This window comes from Echiichthys vipera (genome assembly GCF_963691815.1).
Source record: "Echiichthys vipera genome assembly, chromosome: 21".
Lineage (NCBI taxonomy): Eukaryota > Metazoa > Chordata > Actinopteri > Perciformes > Trachinidae > Echiichthys > Echiichthys vipera.
In genome coordinates, this window is record NC_139846.1 from 9,694,458 (window position 1) to 9,710,737 (window position 16,280).

At 40.7% G+C, this 16,280-nt stretch overlaps 1 protein-coding gene across 4 annotated transcripts in view; it reads left to right on the forward strand.

Moving 5' to 3' along the window:
• asap1b (ArfGAP with SH3 domain, ankyrin repeat and PH domain 1b) overlaps positions 1-16,280 on the forward strand; it is a 59,866-nt gene that overhangs the window by 17,405 nt on the left and 26,181 nt on the right. For all 4 annotated transcript variants that reach the window (XM_083935987.1, XM_083935985.1, XM_083935984.1 and 1 more), the window contains exons 2-7: positions 4,094-4,166; positions 7,406-7,551; positions 10,085-10,159; positions 10,587-10,636; positions 10,849-10,978; positions 16,154-16,239. In XM_083935987.1, the coding sequence (XP_083792113.1) occupies positions 4,094-4,166; positions 7,406-7,551; positions 10,085-10,159; positions 10,587-10,636; positions 10,849-10,978; positions 16,154-16,239 (560 nt within the window). The remainder of the gene's footprint in view (positions 1-4,093; positions 4,167-7,405; positions 7,552-10,084; positions 10,160-10,586; positions 10,637-10,848; positions 10,979-16,153; positions 16,240-16,280) is intronic.

Here is a 16,280-nt window from a genome sequence, read left to right on the forward strand (position 1 = left end):
CTTTGCTTCTTTTTCTCAGCGGCACTAAATAAATCTACATTTTACATGCATCACTTGCTGTCCGGGTGGAGAGACGAGCGACCGCAGATGTTTTGGCATTGTCACACTTTCTAATCCCCTTGGGTTGAGTGGTAGCTTGCCATTGGTTCCTGGCAGATAAAGACAATCCTTTGACTGTATTCAATAGTTGTCTGCCTTTTGGAGAGCAGAGTTTGGATGCATTCTTGCCTGTTGCCAAGGGTTTGCAAAGAATGTGTGCCAAGACGGCGCGATTTCATTGATTTCTTTGCCCCCCTAAAAAGCTGAGAGATGACGGCTTTAACAAACCGTCTCTCCATGTTACATTTGTCACATTTACCACTGAAATAGTACCGGCCAATGTGTAGGTAATTGTTGTTTATAGTTTATTTCTCGAATTGTTTGCTGAGATTTTGAATGAATGTTCCCAGTCTTGTCATCTAAAACAAAATTGTAAAGAATCAGATTTTGATGTACAAAGAAACGGCAAAGAAAGTGAATCTGTGAAAGCTTTTCCGTGCTCCAGCTGAATACATCATTAGGACCACAGACAGAGGGGATTATGGGTGACCCTTGGGTAGCGGGGCCAGCTGCTCTCAACATGAGCACCACAGAAGTCAGCCGGTCTTCTCAGCCTCTTTTTCCATGCTCTTCATCCTAATCAGCAAAAGACACTACAACCTCTGAATAATCACAGATTGGCTTTGAGGGCATGTATCTGCAGACTGACAGCTGAGTGAAGAGGGCATGGTTTAGCCAAGTGTTGCAAAGAGGCGAGGAAACGCAGCTTGTCAGTAAATGTGTCAGCTGTTAGGAGGATCTAATGCGTGACTTTTGCGGTATAACACGTGTCTAATCATTCAGATGAAGTGTGCTTGGAGTCACTGTCATAAGAAAATGAATCTTGTGAAAAAAGAAATGTGCTGATTATTATTTCTTCTTTCTTTCATTATTTAGTTTTTTTTTTTAAAACTGGCTGTCACATTCATGGATGGATTACTGACCTGGCCTACTGGGCACAGGCCCAGGAGCCCATAATGTCAGTGCCCCGCCCCAGACGCATACAACATAACAACATAACATAACTACAAGGTGCAAAGCAATTTCAAATAATCACAAACAACAACCACAAACAGACAAAAAACAACCACAAAGATTGACAAAACAACCACAAAAAACACAAAACACCAACAAAGAGACACAAAACAACCACAAAGACGCACAAAACACCAACAAAGATGCACAAAACACCAACAAAGAGACACAAAACAACCGCAGAGAGATGTGTCATGTCTACATAGAGACACATCTTGCTCCTTTGTTGGAGAGATGATGGGGCCTATTGTCTCATAACCCGCCCACGGTCCCAGTTACCCAGAGCCCACGATGATGTCTTCAAATGTTACCCAAAGATTTTCACTATACAATATAATAAAATAATAAGAAACCCATAAAATGGCTTCTGGATAACTCAGAGTGATTCCCGTTAGGGACATGACTCACTCATGTTGTCAGAGATCAGTGTCCCGGGATAAGTAACCTCAAGTTTTGCGCTTTTTCATCCTGTTTGAAGATTTTCATTATAGTAATTATCAAGATAATGTCATATACAGAGACAGCATTGGCCAAGATAATGATACTATAAACCTTTCATGGTACAAGCCTGTTTTGGCCACAGTATATTCAAATGGACACAGGGTTAAATAATGAGGCAGTGTGGGGAGGCATTGGGCAGCAGAGCCTGTTCCCATGTGCGGGGCGATCAAAGGGCTCGGCCTCAGCAGAAAGGGCCCTGCGGCGGCAAACGGCTGCTGCCATAATTGGGGAAGAGCCATGTAAAACTGTCCAGGGGAGGCCAAGGACAGCTTAATTATGTTGTGAAATCTAATAAGCCCTCTGTTGTGTGTGTGTGTGTGTGTGTGTGTGTGTGTGTGTGCTTTTGCTCTTAATCGCCTGACCTTGATGTAATGGTGTTTTTGCTGCTGTTTATCATCTATTACGTATGCGCAAACACGACATAGTTATGGTTCCATTCCCTCAGGTTAAGATGGGCCGGATGTTAATGTACTGACAGAATACATTATTGAGAAAACCGTCAACTCTGGCTCACATTTTAAATCATTTAGCAGAGACAGGTAATTCAGGTGTTGGTGTTACTTGGGTCCACTCTCTCTGAGACACGATAATAGATGTCACACGCAGACAGACGGCGTTCAGTATGACAGGCAGTTTTTATATCGTTGCTTAGAAAAGCCTCCAGGTTGTTCAGCTCACAGCAGGAGTAAATGCTTAACCTCGATATTTAACTCACATACTCTCCAAATAAATAAACATCTTTGTTATTATTTTATCTCACTGCGATCACAGGTGGTAATCGGGGAATTACAACAAACAAATAAGTGCTGGAAACACAATTACAGAGAAGGATTTGTGTTGGAATATGTAATATAATATGTATCAGAATGGGAGCAGCATGCAGAATGTCCTTAAAATATTATGAGAAGACATTTCCTAACCAATTACTTATGAATTGAGTTATATGAATGGTTTACTTTACTAAAATTCACATTATTTGGGATTAAATTGTGTTCAATCAATCACCAAACATCAAGTCAAGTGACTAAAAGGTATCAGACAAAAGACGTTTTCTCATTTGATTTGTCGGACAATGTCGGACAAATCGAGTCCGGACAGTGTTTTTTACTTAGCCGTGTCATATTTTGATCATTAGCAACTAATGCTCTTGCCGTTCCTAGAAATTGACTGACAATTTTGGCCCTCAGATGTTAGTTTTCCTCCAGTTTTGAGCAACCTGCATGATAGAAATATCATCAACCACTGCTCTGATAATCCTCACACTTTGTGCTCAGTCAGGCATTACACGGCCTTTGTACTATGGAGGGTAAAGTCCGTTTGTTTAAACTGATTCGAACATTTGCATTCTCATAAACAGCACCACCCGGTAATATTTAGACAATTTCAGGTTTGCAGTGCATGTGAGAATGTTACATCTTCTACTGTTTATTTATCCCCAACAAGGTACTACATTCACAATATTCACATGTAGAAGAATAGAGACAACCAAAAAAAAAAAAAAGGGATTATTGCTCCTTAAAACCACTGTCTAGAGAAGGTTTTTATCTGCTAATGGCAATTATTCCGTCGTTATTCCAATATTATTTTAATTTGAATGAAATACATTAATTGTATGGCTTTTTGAATTAAAGAAGACAAGAAGGTCAGTTAACTGAGCATTGAAATCCAAGAACATAAACAGCGTTAAGTGTGCAATCGAGAGATTTAAAGAATGTGCTATACAGATGAAACAGCAGTGAAAGATTATTCAAGACTTAACTTCAAATGTGAATGAAATGCACTTGTGTTTAGGTTTCAGGCCACAAATCAGCCATGCAGCATGCGAGATGTGTCCGAATGTGGTGTAACTTCGGATGTAGATGATGTTTTCTCTGGCAGGGATAAGCTGAGCAGTAAAGGCTGATGGATGATGTTTATGATGATGGACTTTCCTTGTGTGAAGCTGTTTTTTGTGATGGGGTTGTTGGGTCTTCGGTTCAAACTAACATGGCTTTATCTTAAATATCTTCTCTAAATAAAGATATTCATCAACGTGAAATAAGTAACCACAAGTGTTATGATCAATAGTGTCTTTTTAAGTGGTTTTCTATTTATACTGGTTATTTTAACTGTGTTGCACTTTGGATGCTGAACTCTCCGAGCATTAATCTCTAAAAAAAAGTGAGACAGATGGCTCACAGTAACAATAGGTCAGTGACAGTGTTTATTTCCCCTGCATTTAAATCTTTCATTGTGAATAATTATTGTAATAAATAGCCTAAATTTGGACATCCTGCCTATTTTGTATGGCTGTTAAAGAGCACAAAGGCTTCGCTCCAACAGTCAGCAGTGAAACAATGATTCATGCCACATCCAGGTCAAGCACTGTATTGTGAGCACTCTTTATATAGTACGCATGTTGGAATTACTGAGCAAGTATTGTTATATGTTGTGAATATTTCGATTCAAGGGTTTTAAAATCGTCCTCCTTTTTTCTCAGGCATTGGACCAGGACCGAACCTCCCTGCAGAAGGTGAAGAAATCAGTGAAGGCCATCTACAATTCAGGACAAGGTAAGACGGTCTGTTTCTAAATGTGTCAGGCCGGAATGCACTTTAGCTGATGGCTGGGTACGTGCTCACAACCCTTTCCAAAAAGAAATCCCAAGAGGAGAGCACGGGGTTTCTTAAATATCTTTAATAAAAAATGATGGTTGCTTTTTTTTCTTTTTGTCTGGAACATTTCCGTTTGTGGGACAGATGGTGTGTGTGTTTTCAGGGTGTCCCAGAAACCAACACCTGAGTTTGTTTTGCTCGTTGCTGTGACATGGATCCGCAGTATTTTTCCACTGAATGCTTTTCAGAGCAGCCACCTCCCTGGTAATTGACAGTTTCAGATGTTTGTCCCCAAAAAAGTGTGTTTGTTCTCCACAGAAAAGACAGTTTACCTTACTCTCACTGTGGATAAGAAACTCTAAAAGTCGAGTGTGTTATCAGTCAGCCACTAGCTCCAATAGTTTGTTACTTTGGCTTGATCTAGTTTTAGTCAGAGAAAGACTGTATGCGAACTAAACATAGAAATAAGAATGGGATGTTTTTGCATCTTGCAAATGTAATGAATAGCTAGACTCAGGGATGAAGCCAGGATTTTAGAAACACAGAGGTCAGGAGTCCAAACACATCATCCAAAATCTAAATTCAGTTAGTTATATTCCTTTATATTTCAGTATCATCTTTGGTTACTGGTGGTAACAGCAAAACACTTCTTGAGCAGCTACCTTTAAAGAAATATAACAGAAGTAAGTAACCGGTGCGTCTGTTTACAGTGAAACCCAACAAACGCACATTGTTTAAGGAACGAAGTCTGTCAATAACCTTTTCCCATCATGTTTGAGGAACAGCGATTTGATTTCATGCTTCACTACTGCGAAAATAGTTTTTCCACTCAACGGCAGGTCACAGTAAAGTCAGTTACCCTGTCGAGGAGCTGGATTTGTGCAGCCTGTCGCCTCAGCTCTTCACCTGACAGCTCACTGTGGCTGCCAGTTCTGGTTCCCTTACTCCCTGCAATATTTAAAAATGGATTCGCTGTCAAAAAATACTGAAAATAGCCAATGACTTAAAGGTGCTCTACTCGAAATACTGACGAAAAAGTGGGCTTGGATTGCCTCCGCACAGCTCTTACACCATTACGTTTTTTTCACAGCCACATGCGCACACGGGCGGACCGTCTATCGTAATAAAAAACCAAAGAAACTCAGACTAGAATACACAAATAGGGAGAGTGACTCAGATTTGGCAAAAGTCTGAACATCACTTCCCCCTCCGGCTCCTCTCCATCTCTCACTCAACGACAAGGACGGATGGATGCTGCTGTTTGAGTGACGGCTCCCTCAGAGTCTCACAGACCTGGAGAACCACACGTCTTGTTATTCAGACATTTTCTGCATATAGAGATGACTGATTATAGTCAACATTTATAAAACAAAGACGTGCTAGAGCCGAACCGATTACAGAAATCAAAGGTTAAGGTCACATGTGTCTGTTATTGTATCGCTTGTGTTGCTGCACTGATGAAGGAACTTTCCATCGTAGGACATGTTGATCGTTTCTGTCACATCTGTGTGTTGGAAGATTTACACGCATGTTGGTTCCAGGTCTTTATGCCTCTGTTACTCTTGAGAACAAAGAATGCTTTATCACTGAAATATGTTTTTCTTGTCAGCCCTTTTTCTTCTCTTTTGTTTGACTGGCTATTAAAGATATCTTACAGCTTTGGTAAGCCTTAGTTTAGGATATTCTTGTAAAGCTCTGTGTATATATATATATATATATATATATATATATGTGAAAATTCTTGATTATCCAAGAGCCCTCTAGGACAGTGGTTTCCAACCTGGGGTCCGGGACCCTCTCCTGGGGCTTTTCTGCTCTGAGGTAGTCAAGTAGATTTGCACATATTTCTAAGGTTATTCTTTGGCAGTTTTCAATCCTTTTTATTATAAAGGACAGGAAATGGCGTGAGAGAGAGGGGGAGACATGCAGTAAAGGGCCGCACGTCGGAGTCGAACGCGCGGCCGCTGCCTCTAGGACATTCAGCTACTTTACATGGGGCGACTGCTCTGACCACTGTGCCACCGGCCACCCCAGATTTGCACATATTTACTAAAATCATGAAACGCTGATAATTATTACTGAAGTATTTATTAAAGCATCACTATTTTATGAATGAAACAATGTGTCTGAGAAATGCAAAAGTTTGGATGACTCATAAGAATCAGAAAGGAAAGTCAGGGCATATCTGGGGAGTTACCTTAACTTTGGTTTTGTTTAGGACAGGACAGGACAAGTCTTGGCCAGGATGTGTAATTTGTGGCGAGAAGCTCTCTAATGACAGCATGAAGCAACGCAACATGAAACGACACCAGGAGACAAAACACCAGGATGCTCGGGCTGGGGAGGCTCAGCTTTTCTTAGATACCAGAGGCTTCAAGGAAAACGTTTGGGAACCAGTGCTGTAGGATGCCCTTTCACTAGAGATAATGTGATAAAGTGGCTGCGTTGTTGTCATTTTGACGGACAGGTTCATTACAATTGCTTCATAATCTATTATTTCCTGTCATTGAATTTTTTTTAAATGATAATAAGATATATTTAATTTCTATTAATTAACTTGAGATTTTTGAATAATGATTATACAGAACAAGCTCAGATGATGCATTTATAAGGACAAAGTTGAACAAAAGATGAACAGACCCTGAACACGGTCGCTCAGTGACAGCGGAGGTCACAAAAAACACTAAAATAAAAAAGTTAAAGTAAAAATTCTGTCAATGACTGAAAATATTAGGTCAGTCAGTGCCATATAAGGCTGCCTACATGGTAGAAAACTTTCTGCACACTGTTGCCCCACTGCATGCAGCTGGTGGCCTTTTTTAATTTTTTTTCTGCCCCGCCCCCCAGACAGCCTGAGTCACTGTTTAGAGCTGCTAAGTCAAAGGCAACTGTCAAAAATGATGACATAAAACAGACACTATCTGGTTAAAGAAAAAGTTAACACATTTTGATTTTGACCAGACATTTAATGCCACCTACTTCACCGTTTTCAATTTCCATGGCTACGGGCACATTTCTTCTGATAATACAAAGTTTGATACCTTCCCAACCATTACCTTTGTGACCGTTGCACTTGCAGTATACCCCCATCAGCACATTGCAAAGACTGCTGGCCTGTACACACGCTAATCATCAGCCAGAGTTCAAGGCAGAAAAACTGACCAGCGGTTGGCTTATCTTCTCTCTTTCCAACACAGACCACGTCCAGAATGAAGAGAACTACGCTCAGGCTCTGGACAAATTCGGCAGCAACTTCATCAGCCGGGACAACCCTGACCTGGGGACGGCTTTTGTCAAGTTCTCCTCGCTCACCAAGGAGCTGTCTGCCCTACTGAAGAACCTGGTGAGTTCAACAGGTCAACACTTATAATGCCATTAGACTGAATAGCTTATCCTACGGCGAGCGCTGCGTTTGTGTGTGTGCTCGCCCACATGTCCATAGGAAGAGTGTTTTTTTTCTTGTCTTCAATTATATAAGTGGCTTAGGATTTGTGTGTAAGGTTGAGATTAGTATTAGGTTTGAGGTAAAGTGTGTAGTGGGGAAGTTGAAGCGGTCATTGATGAATGTAGTCAGTAAAAGTCATCACAGATGTAATGATGGACTTCCTGTAAATCATTCTCTACACTTTTATAAGCTGTATAAAATTTGCCTACACAGTCAGCCCCATCATCACAGTCGGACAGTATAGCTGACTGCAGCTATATCCACCTCCGAGCTTTGTAGTTTTTTTTCCAGTTGAAGCTCTTATCTGCCCGCTGTGGATTTCCCCTGACGTTTCTGTTGAATAATGTGTCCTGTTTGAATTCTGTGTGAGTGATTGTTGTTGGAAGAAGAGCCAGTCCCTGCTCTCTCCCTCTCTTCCTGTGTGGCTGACAGCGAGATTAGACTCCATAAATACACTTGGCAGCACCAGGAACAACTGTGTATGTGTGTGTGTGTCTATAAACCTTCACAAATCACCCACCTGTTGGCGCTACCTGCGTATTGCATAAAAGTGAAATTATCTCTGCCCCGTTCTTCTCTTCTCTCCTTTCTTTCTCTCTCTTGACTCTTGTCTTTTCCTTTTTGGCTATTTTATCGAGTGAGTTTTTTAGACTTCAATAACTGCGCCCCGAGGGCTGCTGGTATGTGCGTGCACTGCAAATGAGAATTGATGAAAAACGCATGTCCTAGATGTCCTACATGCGCTATCGGCTTAAATTTAAGGATTTTATAGACAAATTTGGTCACGTTGTTGCCAGCTTTTCATCGCCTTTCTCAGTGGTTATTTCCTTTTCAGGACTCGTGTAGTAGAAGAGACGCTGACTGCTTCCAGGATGGGCTGTTAGAGCACACCGGCAGCCAGCCAGTATAGGATTGATTCTGACGTTGGCCATATGCAAGACAGGCACTTAAGAAGCACATTAGCACCCATTAAGTGTTGTTTACTTCCTTGACCGCTGCTGTGTGTCTGTATGGACTTGGCTGACAACAAGAGGGACTTAAATGCTTAGTACTATCATAAATGACCTTGCTGATCCTAATGGTTGGAGCTGCTGAGCATAACTTTGGCAACCTGGGCTGTTGGCAACAAGCTTTTGCTATTTCTTCAATAGATACCTTACACTTTTGCTTTAATGTGGCTGATTTCTTCAGTCAGCAGCAGCATGAATGTGTTGTTGCAGGTTTAAGAATAAAGACGGTGTTATTTTATATTTTTGGGTCAACAAATCCCATAAATAGACCATTTTGGTGCACCCAACAACAACAAAACGTATAATCACATAGTACATACAAAAACACACTGCCACAATTGTATTATACTTACAATCCAATATCCAATTAAGTCACTTCAAAGGCATGAGCCATATGGTTTCACTATTGTAATACGTCAGTTCATCTTGTGCCTAACAGTTTCCCTTCCTTGTCCGAGTTACTCAAACCCAAGTCCATTCGTTGTCTCTGAAGATGTAATTCTATTGCTGCTCTAATCACCCATTTTCCAAATTCATACATTATATTCCTGTGGTATAAGACAGTCTAAGAACATTACTAAACATGAACAATTTTCTCCCAAATCCAACAAATCCAACAACAATAGAATAAAACGCATTCAGTGGGTCAACAAAGTCACGAAGTCTCCCATTCATTAATCTCTAAATCGTAGGCAACAGGACAAGATTTGGGAAGCAGAAGCGGTCTGGTTTCTGTTTGTAGCCTGAGTAGTATTGACCAATCATGTTTGCATGCAGGTAAACGGGAGCAGAATGCACTGGCTTAAATGCAATCCCCTGATTTAATTTTTCATCAGCTTTTTGTTATTATTTATCTACATTCATATGCAGATATCTATCCATAGTGACGTCCACTCTCAACTCCAACTCCATTCTTGCGTCTCAAGTTGCTAAACTGACCGTAAACAATGACCGTCACTCAGAAGAGGAAGTCTTGGCCCGGATATCTGCTGGCTACACCGGAAAGCCCGAAATATTGGTCGTTACCCCAAGAGACTAAATAATCTGACTGCCCGGTCTATAGTATAAGTTTTAGACTTACTCTTCTGGTTTCTGACTTTGTGAGAGAGAAGCTCAAGTTCACACATATTAATTGAACTTTCTTAGACCAAATTTTGATTTCCCCTTTAACAACGGATGAAATGTCACCCAGTGTAACGACGTGTATCACTGATGTGTTTTTTTTTTTTTTTTTTGGACAACAATGGCACAAAGTAATGAGTTATATCAAGTTTCAGACACAGTGACAATTCCTTTTTGTGAGATCAGTTCATATCTTATAAATATCTGCCTCTGCCCTGCGTTATGATATGTGAGCTGTGTTTTCTCGTGACAACAGCCACATAACAACCCCTCTGTGTTCTCTGTGTGTCCTCTTACAGCTCCAGAGCCTCAGCCACAATGTGATCTTCACTCTGGACTCGCTGCTGAAGGGCGATTTGAAAGGCGTGAAAGGGGTAAGATTTACTGTTCCACAGCAGTACAGCTTCTCTTGACTCTTCCGGCACACCCCGGACAGCAGGACAGGGAAAATAGATGCCTTGTCAGCAACATCTCTCTTATTAACCTCTGTATGTTGAGTGTAAGTAAGAAGAGGCCAGAGAGACGGCGGAGAGAGCTCTCTGTTCAAAAGCTCACACTGTAAATCTTGCAGAAGTAAACACTGCCTTTGTGTTGTGCTTGGGGCGAGTAACTGGGTCATGAACCGTTGATGTTCGGGGTACGAGACGGGGCGTGGTCACTCGCTGGATGTCCAAGGCATAAATCGTGAGCGGAGTGAGGCGTTTGTTGGAACTCTGGTAGTAATCCAAGTCTGCAAATAACTCTGTCCCCTCACTGACCTCTTTGTAGTTTGCTGATGCTTGTCCTCCTGTGTTTCTGCAGGACATAAAGAAGCCCTTTGACAAAGCATGGAAAGACTACGAAGCCAAGTTGTAAGTGCATAATAAAAGGTTGCTGTTGTGTTACTGCATATTTGCACCATCCTGCTCATTATAGAGTACTCAATAAGGATCAAACACTGTTCATAATGTGCCGCAATATTGTTTTGACCCTACAGGAAATATTGCATGCACACAAAACCCACATGCGTGATGTAAAAAAGACAAGGTCAATTAATTAGTAATCTTCCTCTCCTCTGTGTCAGTACAAAGATTGAGAAGGAGAAGCGAGAGCACGCCAAGCAACACGGGATGATCCGCACCGAGATCACCGGGGCTGAAATCGCAGAGGAGATGGAGAAGGAGCGGCGTCTCTTCCAGCTCCAGATGTGTGAGGTAGGTTGTAAAATTAATCTATAGAACATTTTCTGGTTTGCTGCTCAGCAGAAATAAAGCATCAGAGTGGCCCAGCAGCTAGCCAGGTCTTGTATCGGGTAGGGATCGTCGGGATTAACCGTTTTTTATGGTCATTCCTGCATTGTTTTTACCTTAAACAGCAGCTAAATGCTCGTGATAACACGAGATGACGAATCATGTTCACACGTGGTCATACCAAAATCCATCTTGTCAGGCTCTAAAGTAATGCAATCAGTCAGAAGTCCACCAACCAATCAGCGTCCTGTGAGGAGCTACTGGCAGGTGAGGGGGCTCACAATGGCGGCTCCTAAAGAGGTTAGCTTAATGCTACAATAGACCCAGTTTTCTCCGAACTGATGAGTTTTTCTTCATTGAGAGCAGAGAACGGCACTGAAGCCTTTTTAAAATGGAAAATATGTGTTCTCTCTTCTCCTGATTGACTTTGGAGAGAGTTGGATAGACAGATAGTTCATCCAATCACCTGCCAGGTATGTTTTGAAAGCGCCCGCCCTTTTTCAAACAGTTTCCAATGACGCCTTCTCAAATAGTTCTATGAAACAAACCTTAGTATTGTTGCCCAGCAAAGATGAATCTTGTGAGTCACGTAATACATGTGTGAGCGCCAGTTTGTTTTGTGTACAAGAGAGTCTTGTGCCACCAACCTGAAGCGAGAAGAAGAGCTGTAATACTGTGAGAGGGAACTGAAATTCCAGCTTTATATGTGCCAAGAAATTGCCCTAAATTGGCAGTGAGGGATCCTTTTGGATATCTACAAAAAGACCAGGGAGTTTTTGTAAAAGATGGATATCCAATTTACAAGCGTGTCGTTGAAAAGTGACTGCAAAGGGTTCAACAATCTGAATGTATTACATCTTTGAGATAATCATCCGCCTCTTAATGCTAATGCTATGATTATTCTGCCTTTTTAACCGTTATGAGATAGTCAAGATATTAGATAGATTTCCATCATTATGACCTTCCAGATTTGTCATTTTCATGCTGAGTTTTAGCTTCTGATAAGTCTCCAAACTCTTGGGTCTGTCACCCAAATCTGACCTTCCTGGATAGTGTTTCGCCTTCTCATTTCCGCAGCACAAACCCACCAACGCAGTGCTATTTTTGGTGCAGCACCTACTTATTAAAATCCTATATGTATATGTATATAAAGTCTCCTTTCACCAGCTGAATTTAAAGAGCGATTTTAAGCTTGAGTTGACTTTTTTCTCTCAGATGATGTGAATAATTTATAGAATTTCTTTAAGACTCGTGCAGCTCCACATGTAGAGGATTACAGCAGCCCCAAAAGATACAGCTGTACCCACATTCATTCAGGAACAAGCTATGCACAGCTTTCTGCCTCATGACGGTTGTTACAATGACTGTGGATATGATTTCGACAATATAACACTGAACATCATATGGCACGTAATGAGCAGATACTTGAGCAGCTCGTACTAAACAGTCTGTCTTTAAGTGTTTTCAGATGTCCTCTTCTGTAAACTCGTTTGCTTCTAATCATGTTGTGACCCTGTTTGAGTTCTCTTTGGTGTCATCGCTCAAAGACTAATAAAGTAAAGAAACCTGACAGCTAAAATTAAGTGTAAAACAAATGTGAGTTCTTCATGTGCCCAGGAGAGTCAGAACAAACTGTAAGAGCTCACTTTGCCAAAAACCTCTCTAGTGGTGGGTGGTGACGCCTACGCCTTGTTCACTGTTTTATCCTGTTAGGATTTTTTACTCAAATTACATAATGGACCGATGGCTGTTGCACTGCTGTTGCTTGTGTGAATTATTCACTACAGAACTTGCTGCAGTCCTCTTGTGCCCTGTGATGCCGATCTGCCTTCTTCTAGAGTCAGAGGTGTCTCCTTTGCTAACATTTTCCACCTCTGTTGACTTTTTATTCTGCTACAGACTTCAGGTTTATCCATATAACGTTTCTAGAAAGTGCTAAACACGAAACAAGGTGCACAGATAATAACACAACAGATGGAAACACGATTGCAGCCCTGCAAGCTGCTCTGTGAGGCTGTACATCTCCTCAGAGCCCCATCAGTAGAGTGGCTTAAAAGGAAAATGAACCAAAGTTATTACGGATTGTTAGAGTATGAATCTGCTGGCATCAAGTATGAAGCCCTCATCTAAAAATAATTTTCAGCCCTCTCAGTGAGCTCCTAGGAGGCCAACTGCAAAGTTGCTCGCTTGCTATGTTCAAATCACTTTAGTTGTTTTGAGTTTTTGGAGAAGCAAGCACAATGACTAAACACCCTTCCATATGTTGTATCATACAAATGTATTGGGCTACACTGATGCTGCTCTGTAGCAGTGTATGTACAGTACAGAGAGCTCTCACTGGATTCCTTTGATAGTGATAAAACTTGTATTATGTTATTAGGAGCATATTTTTTCCATGAATTTTATATAGATTCATGGACATTTGTCCCACTGAATTTAATAATATATGCATTAATGGATGATGAATTAATTAATTAATTAATTAATGTTATATATTCTAAGAAACAAAGCATAACATTTTTTGTGAATATGCAACTGACAAAAACATTACACCGATCCATTTAACACAATATAATCCACACAACTAATAACCAGGAATAGGCTGAAGTCCAAGGCTTATTTTTGTCCATCCTAAACCCTACATGCCTATCCTATATATTTATATATATATGCATATATATATGCATATATATATATATATATATGTATATATATATATATATATATATATATATATATGTGTGTGTGTGTGTGTGTGTGTGTGTGTGTGTGTGTGTGTGTGTCTTGTTCAAACTATAGTAACACCAGCACGCACCAGTCCCTTTCCCCTCGCTCATCTTTGCCTCTCGTCTTTCCCACTTCAACTTTCTCACACCGTCTTACAATAAACCCCTCCTGGTGTAATATCAGTAAAAGTCATCTCTGTTTTTATTGGAAACATGGCTGAAATCAAGATTTAAGAGGTTCTACTCAACACTCTGTATTATCGACTTCTGTAGCCCGCCTCCAGTTGATGCCAGATGCCAAAAACAAGTTTTAGCTCATGTTGTATTAGCCTCGGCTCCCTCTTTCATTGGCTGCCTCTAGTCCAGATATGACTTTAAATTTCTAATCATCTGAGGAGCTTTAATGCTGATTTCTGTCCCCCTCAAAGGAACGCACGAGTCCTCAGAACAGTGCCCGTTGGTTGTTCCAGGGTAAAAACGTCAAACAAAAAGGCCTTTGTGGTTTTGAACACTTGAACCAGCCTCACTGTAAATGGTAGTTAGATGACTCTGTGGTTTGAAGAATTTGTCATGAGAAAATAATTATTATTAGTTTCAGGCCAAGTGAAGTTCAGTATTCAGGACAAAAATAATGAGTTTTGAAAGCCTGATATGCCAACAGTAAAATAAATCAGTCTACCCTCAGAGAGATTTTACTATAATTATTTGTTTAAAGAATAATATCTTTGAATCTTTTGCAGGATTTTATCATTGATGTGACAAAGTTCCTTGATTTATCAGGTATTTAATTAGTTGGGTTTGCCAAAAACTTTCATTATTATCTGGTTATTTTATTCATAGGCATTTTACTCAATTGATTTTTCAGAAAATGTACTATACTTGACAAAGATATGAAATAAGCGCTGTGCTATTTTAGTAATCAGCCACTTAATTCTTTTTTTTATTCTGTGGTTTTCATATGTGAAGCTTCTTTCTTTGTAATTTATGTCAGTAAACTGCATATCTTTGTCTTTACAGAGATTTTTCACTATTTTTTATACATTTTTAGACTAAAACACATAAGTAATTAACAGCTGGCAGACCATTTATTAACGGTGATAATTGTCAGTTGCAGCCTTACAAGATAAAAAAAAATGTGATACCTCAATGTAAAATGTGATCTGCAAAGTTATGTGATTTTAATATTTTTACTTTTTATTTTATATCTTTATACATCTATAAGGTGCTCTACCAATAAAAAAAAGAGACAGAATAATGACAAACATCGGACATTTCTGAAATTCCAGCTTTGCTTCTGTTGTGTGTGTGTGTGGGACAGTTGCTGCAGTCAGTTGTACAATCTGTTCATCCCACTTAACCTCATTTCTCTCTGTGCGTGCGCTCTCTCACTCTCTCGCTCTCACGCTCTCTTTCCCTCTCTCCCTCTCTGTCCATGTTACTCAATCACTAGATTAGAGGATGCTCTCACTCTCTCACCCTTTTCATCCCTACGCTGCCAATGAAGGAGTGCGGAAAGGCAGGGCTCAGCAGGCTGCTTTATGTCCTGCTCAGACACAGCAGCGGTGCGAGTGATGCTGCTCATTCACACAAAAGAGTCTAAACACGCACATGCGGCCGCGCTCTCCCAAACACTGAATCCACACAGGGCTCAGACAAAATGTGGATAATCTCCCATCCAACAGGCGCTGTCAGCCAGACAAAGGGACAACACATGCATGCATTACACACATATATGCACATAGACGTGCACTCATGCGCATGCTAACGCTCATGCATCCACGCACATGACATAAGGAGAAAATTGAAACTGCATGTTGGCTTCAGAAGCTTCAGAAAGCTTTTGTGCAATAGATAAAATTTTGCTGTGGAGCTGAAAGTGGCGTTTAGCTGCGACTCTTTGTAAATCTCTGTGGATTGGCATGCTGCGGAATTAGCTCAGATTATTTTTTTTATTCGTGTGTTTGGTGGGAGCCCTGTCTGAAGACTCCTCGTTTGTTTTGAATCCTCAGACACCCAGACTGAGCACACAGTCTACAAAGCACTTCCTCTGGAGGCTATTTTCTCTCTTTTTTTAAATGCTAATGTGAATTTTTTCCTCATCACCCTTTTGAAACTTCATTTAGATCAAGGACGGGATGGTGTTCCCTTGTACTGCAAGTGTGTTTACCAGTCTGGGCCCCACTCCCAAAGTGTCAAGGCAGCCTTGGCTCGTACATCAAAGCCTCATAAAGCACTCGATGCGATTATCCTAATGCAAAGTGTTCATACTCTAAGTGTCAACTGCAGAGCAGAAGTCTTTATTCTCTGTGTAACAGCTATGCCACATTATACCTCATTAAACAAAAAAAAATCCTTTAAACACACCCTGAATTTCAACTCCTGGCTGAACTCTGAATCTCCCTTTGCTTTGCAGTACCTGATCAAAGTAAATGAGATCAAGACCAAGAAAGGAGTGGACCTCCTCCAGAACCTGATTAAGTATTACCACGCACAGTGCAAGTAAGTACCACCCTAATCCCCCTGAACCTGAATTTGTGAAG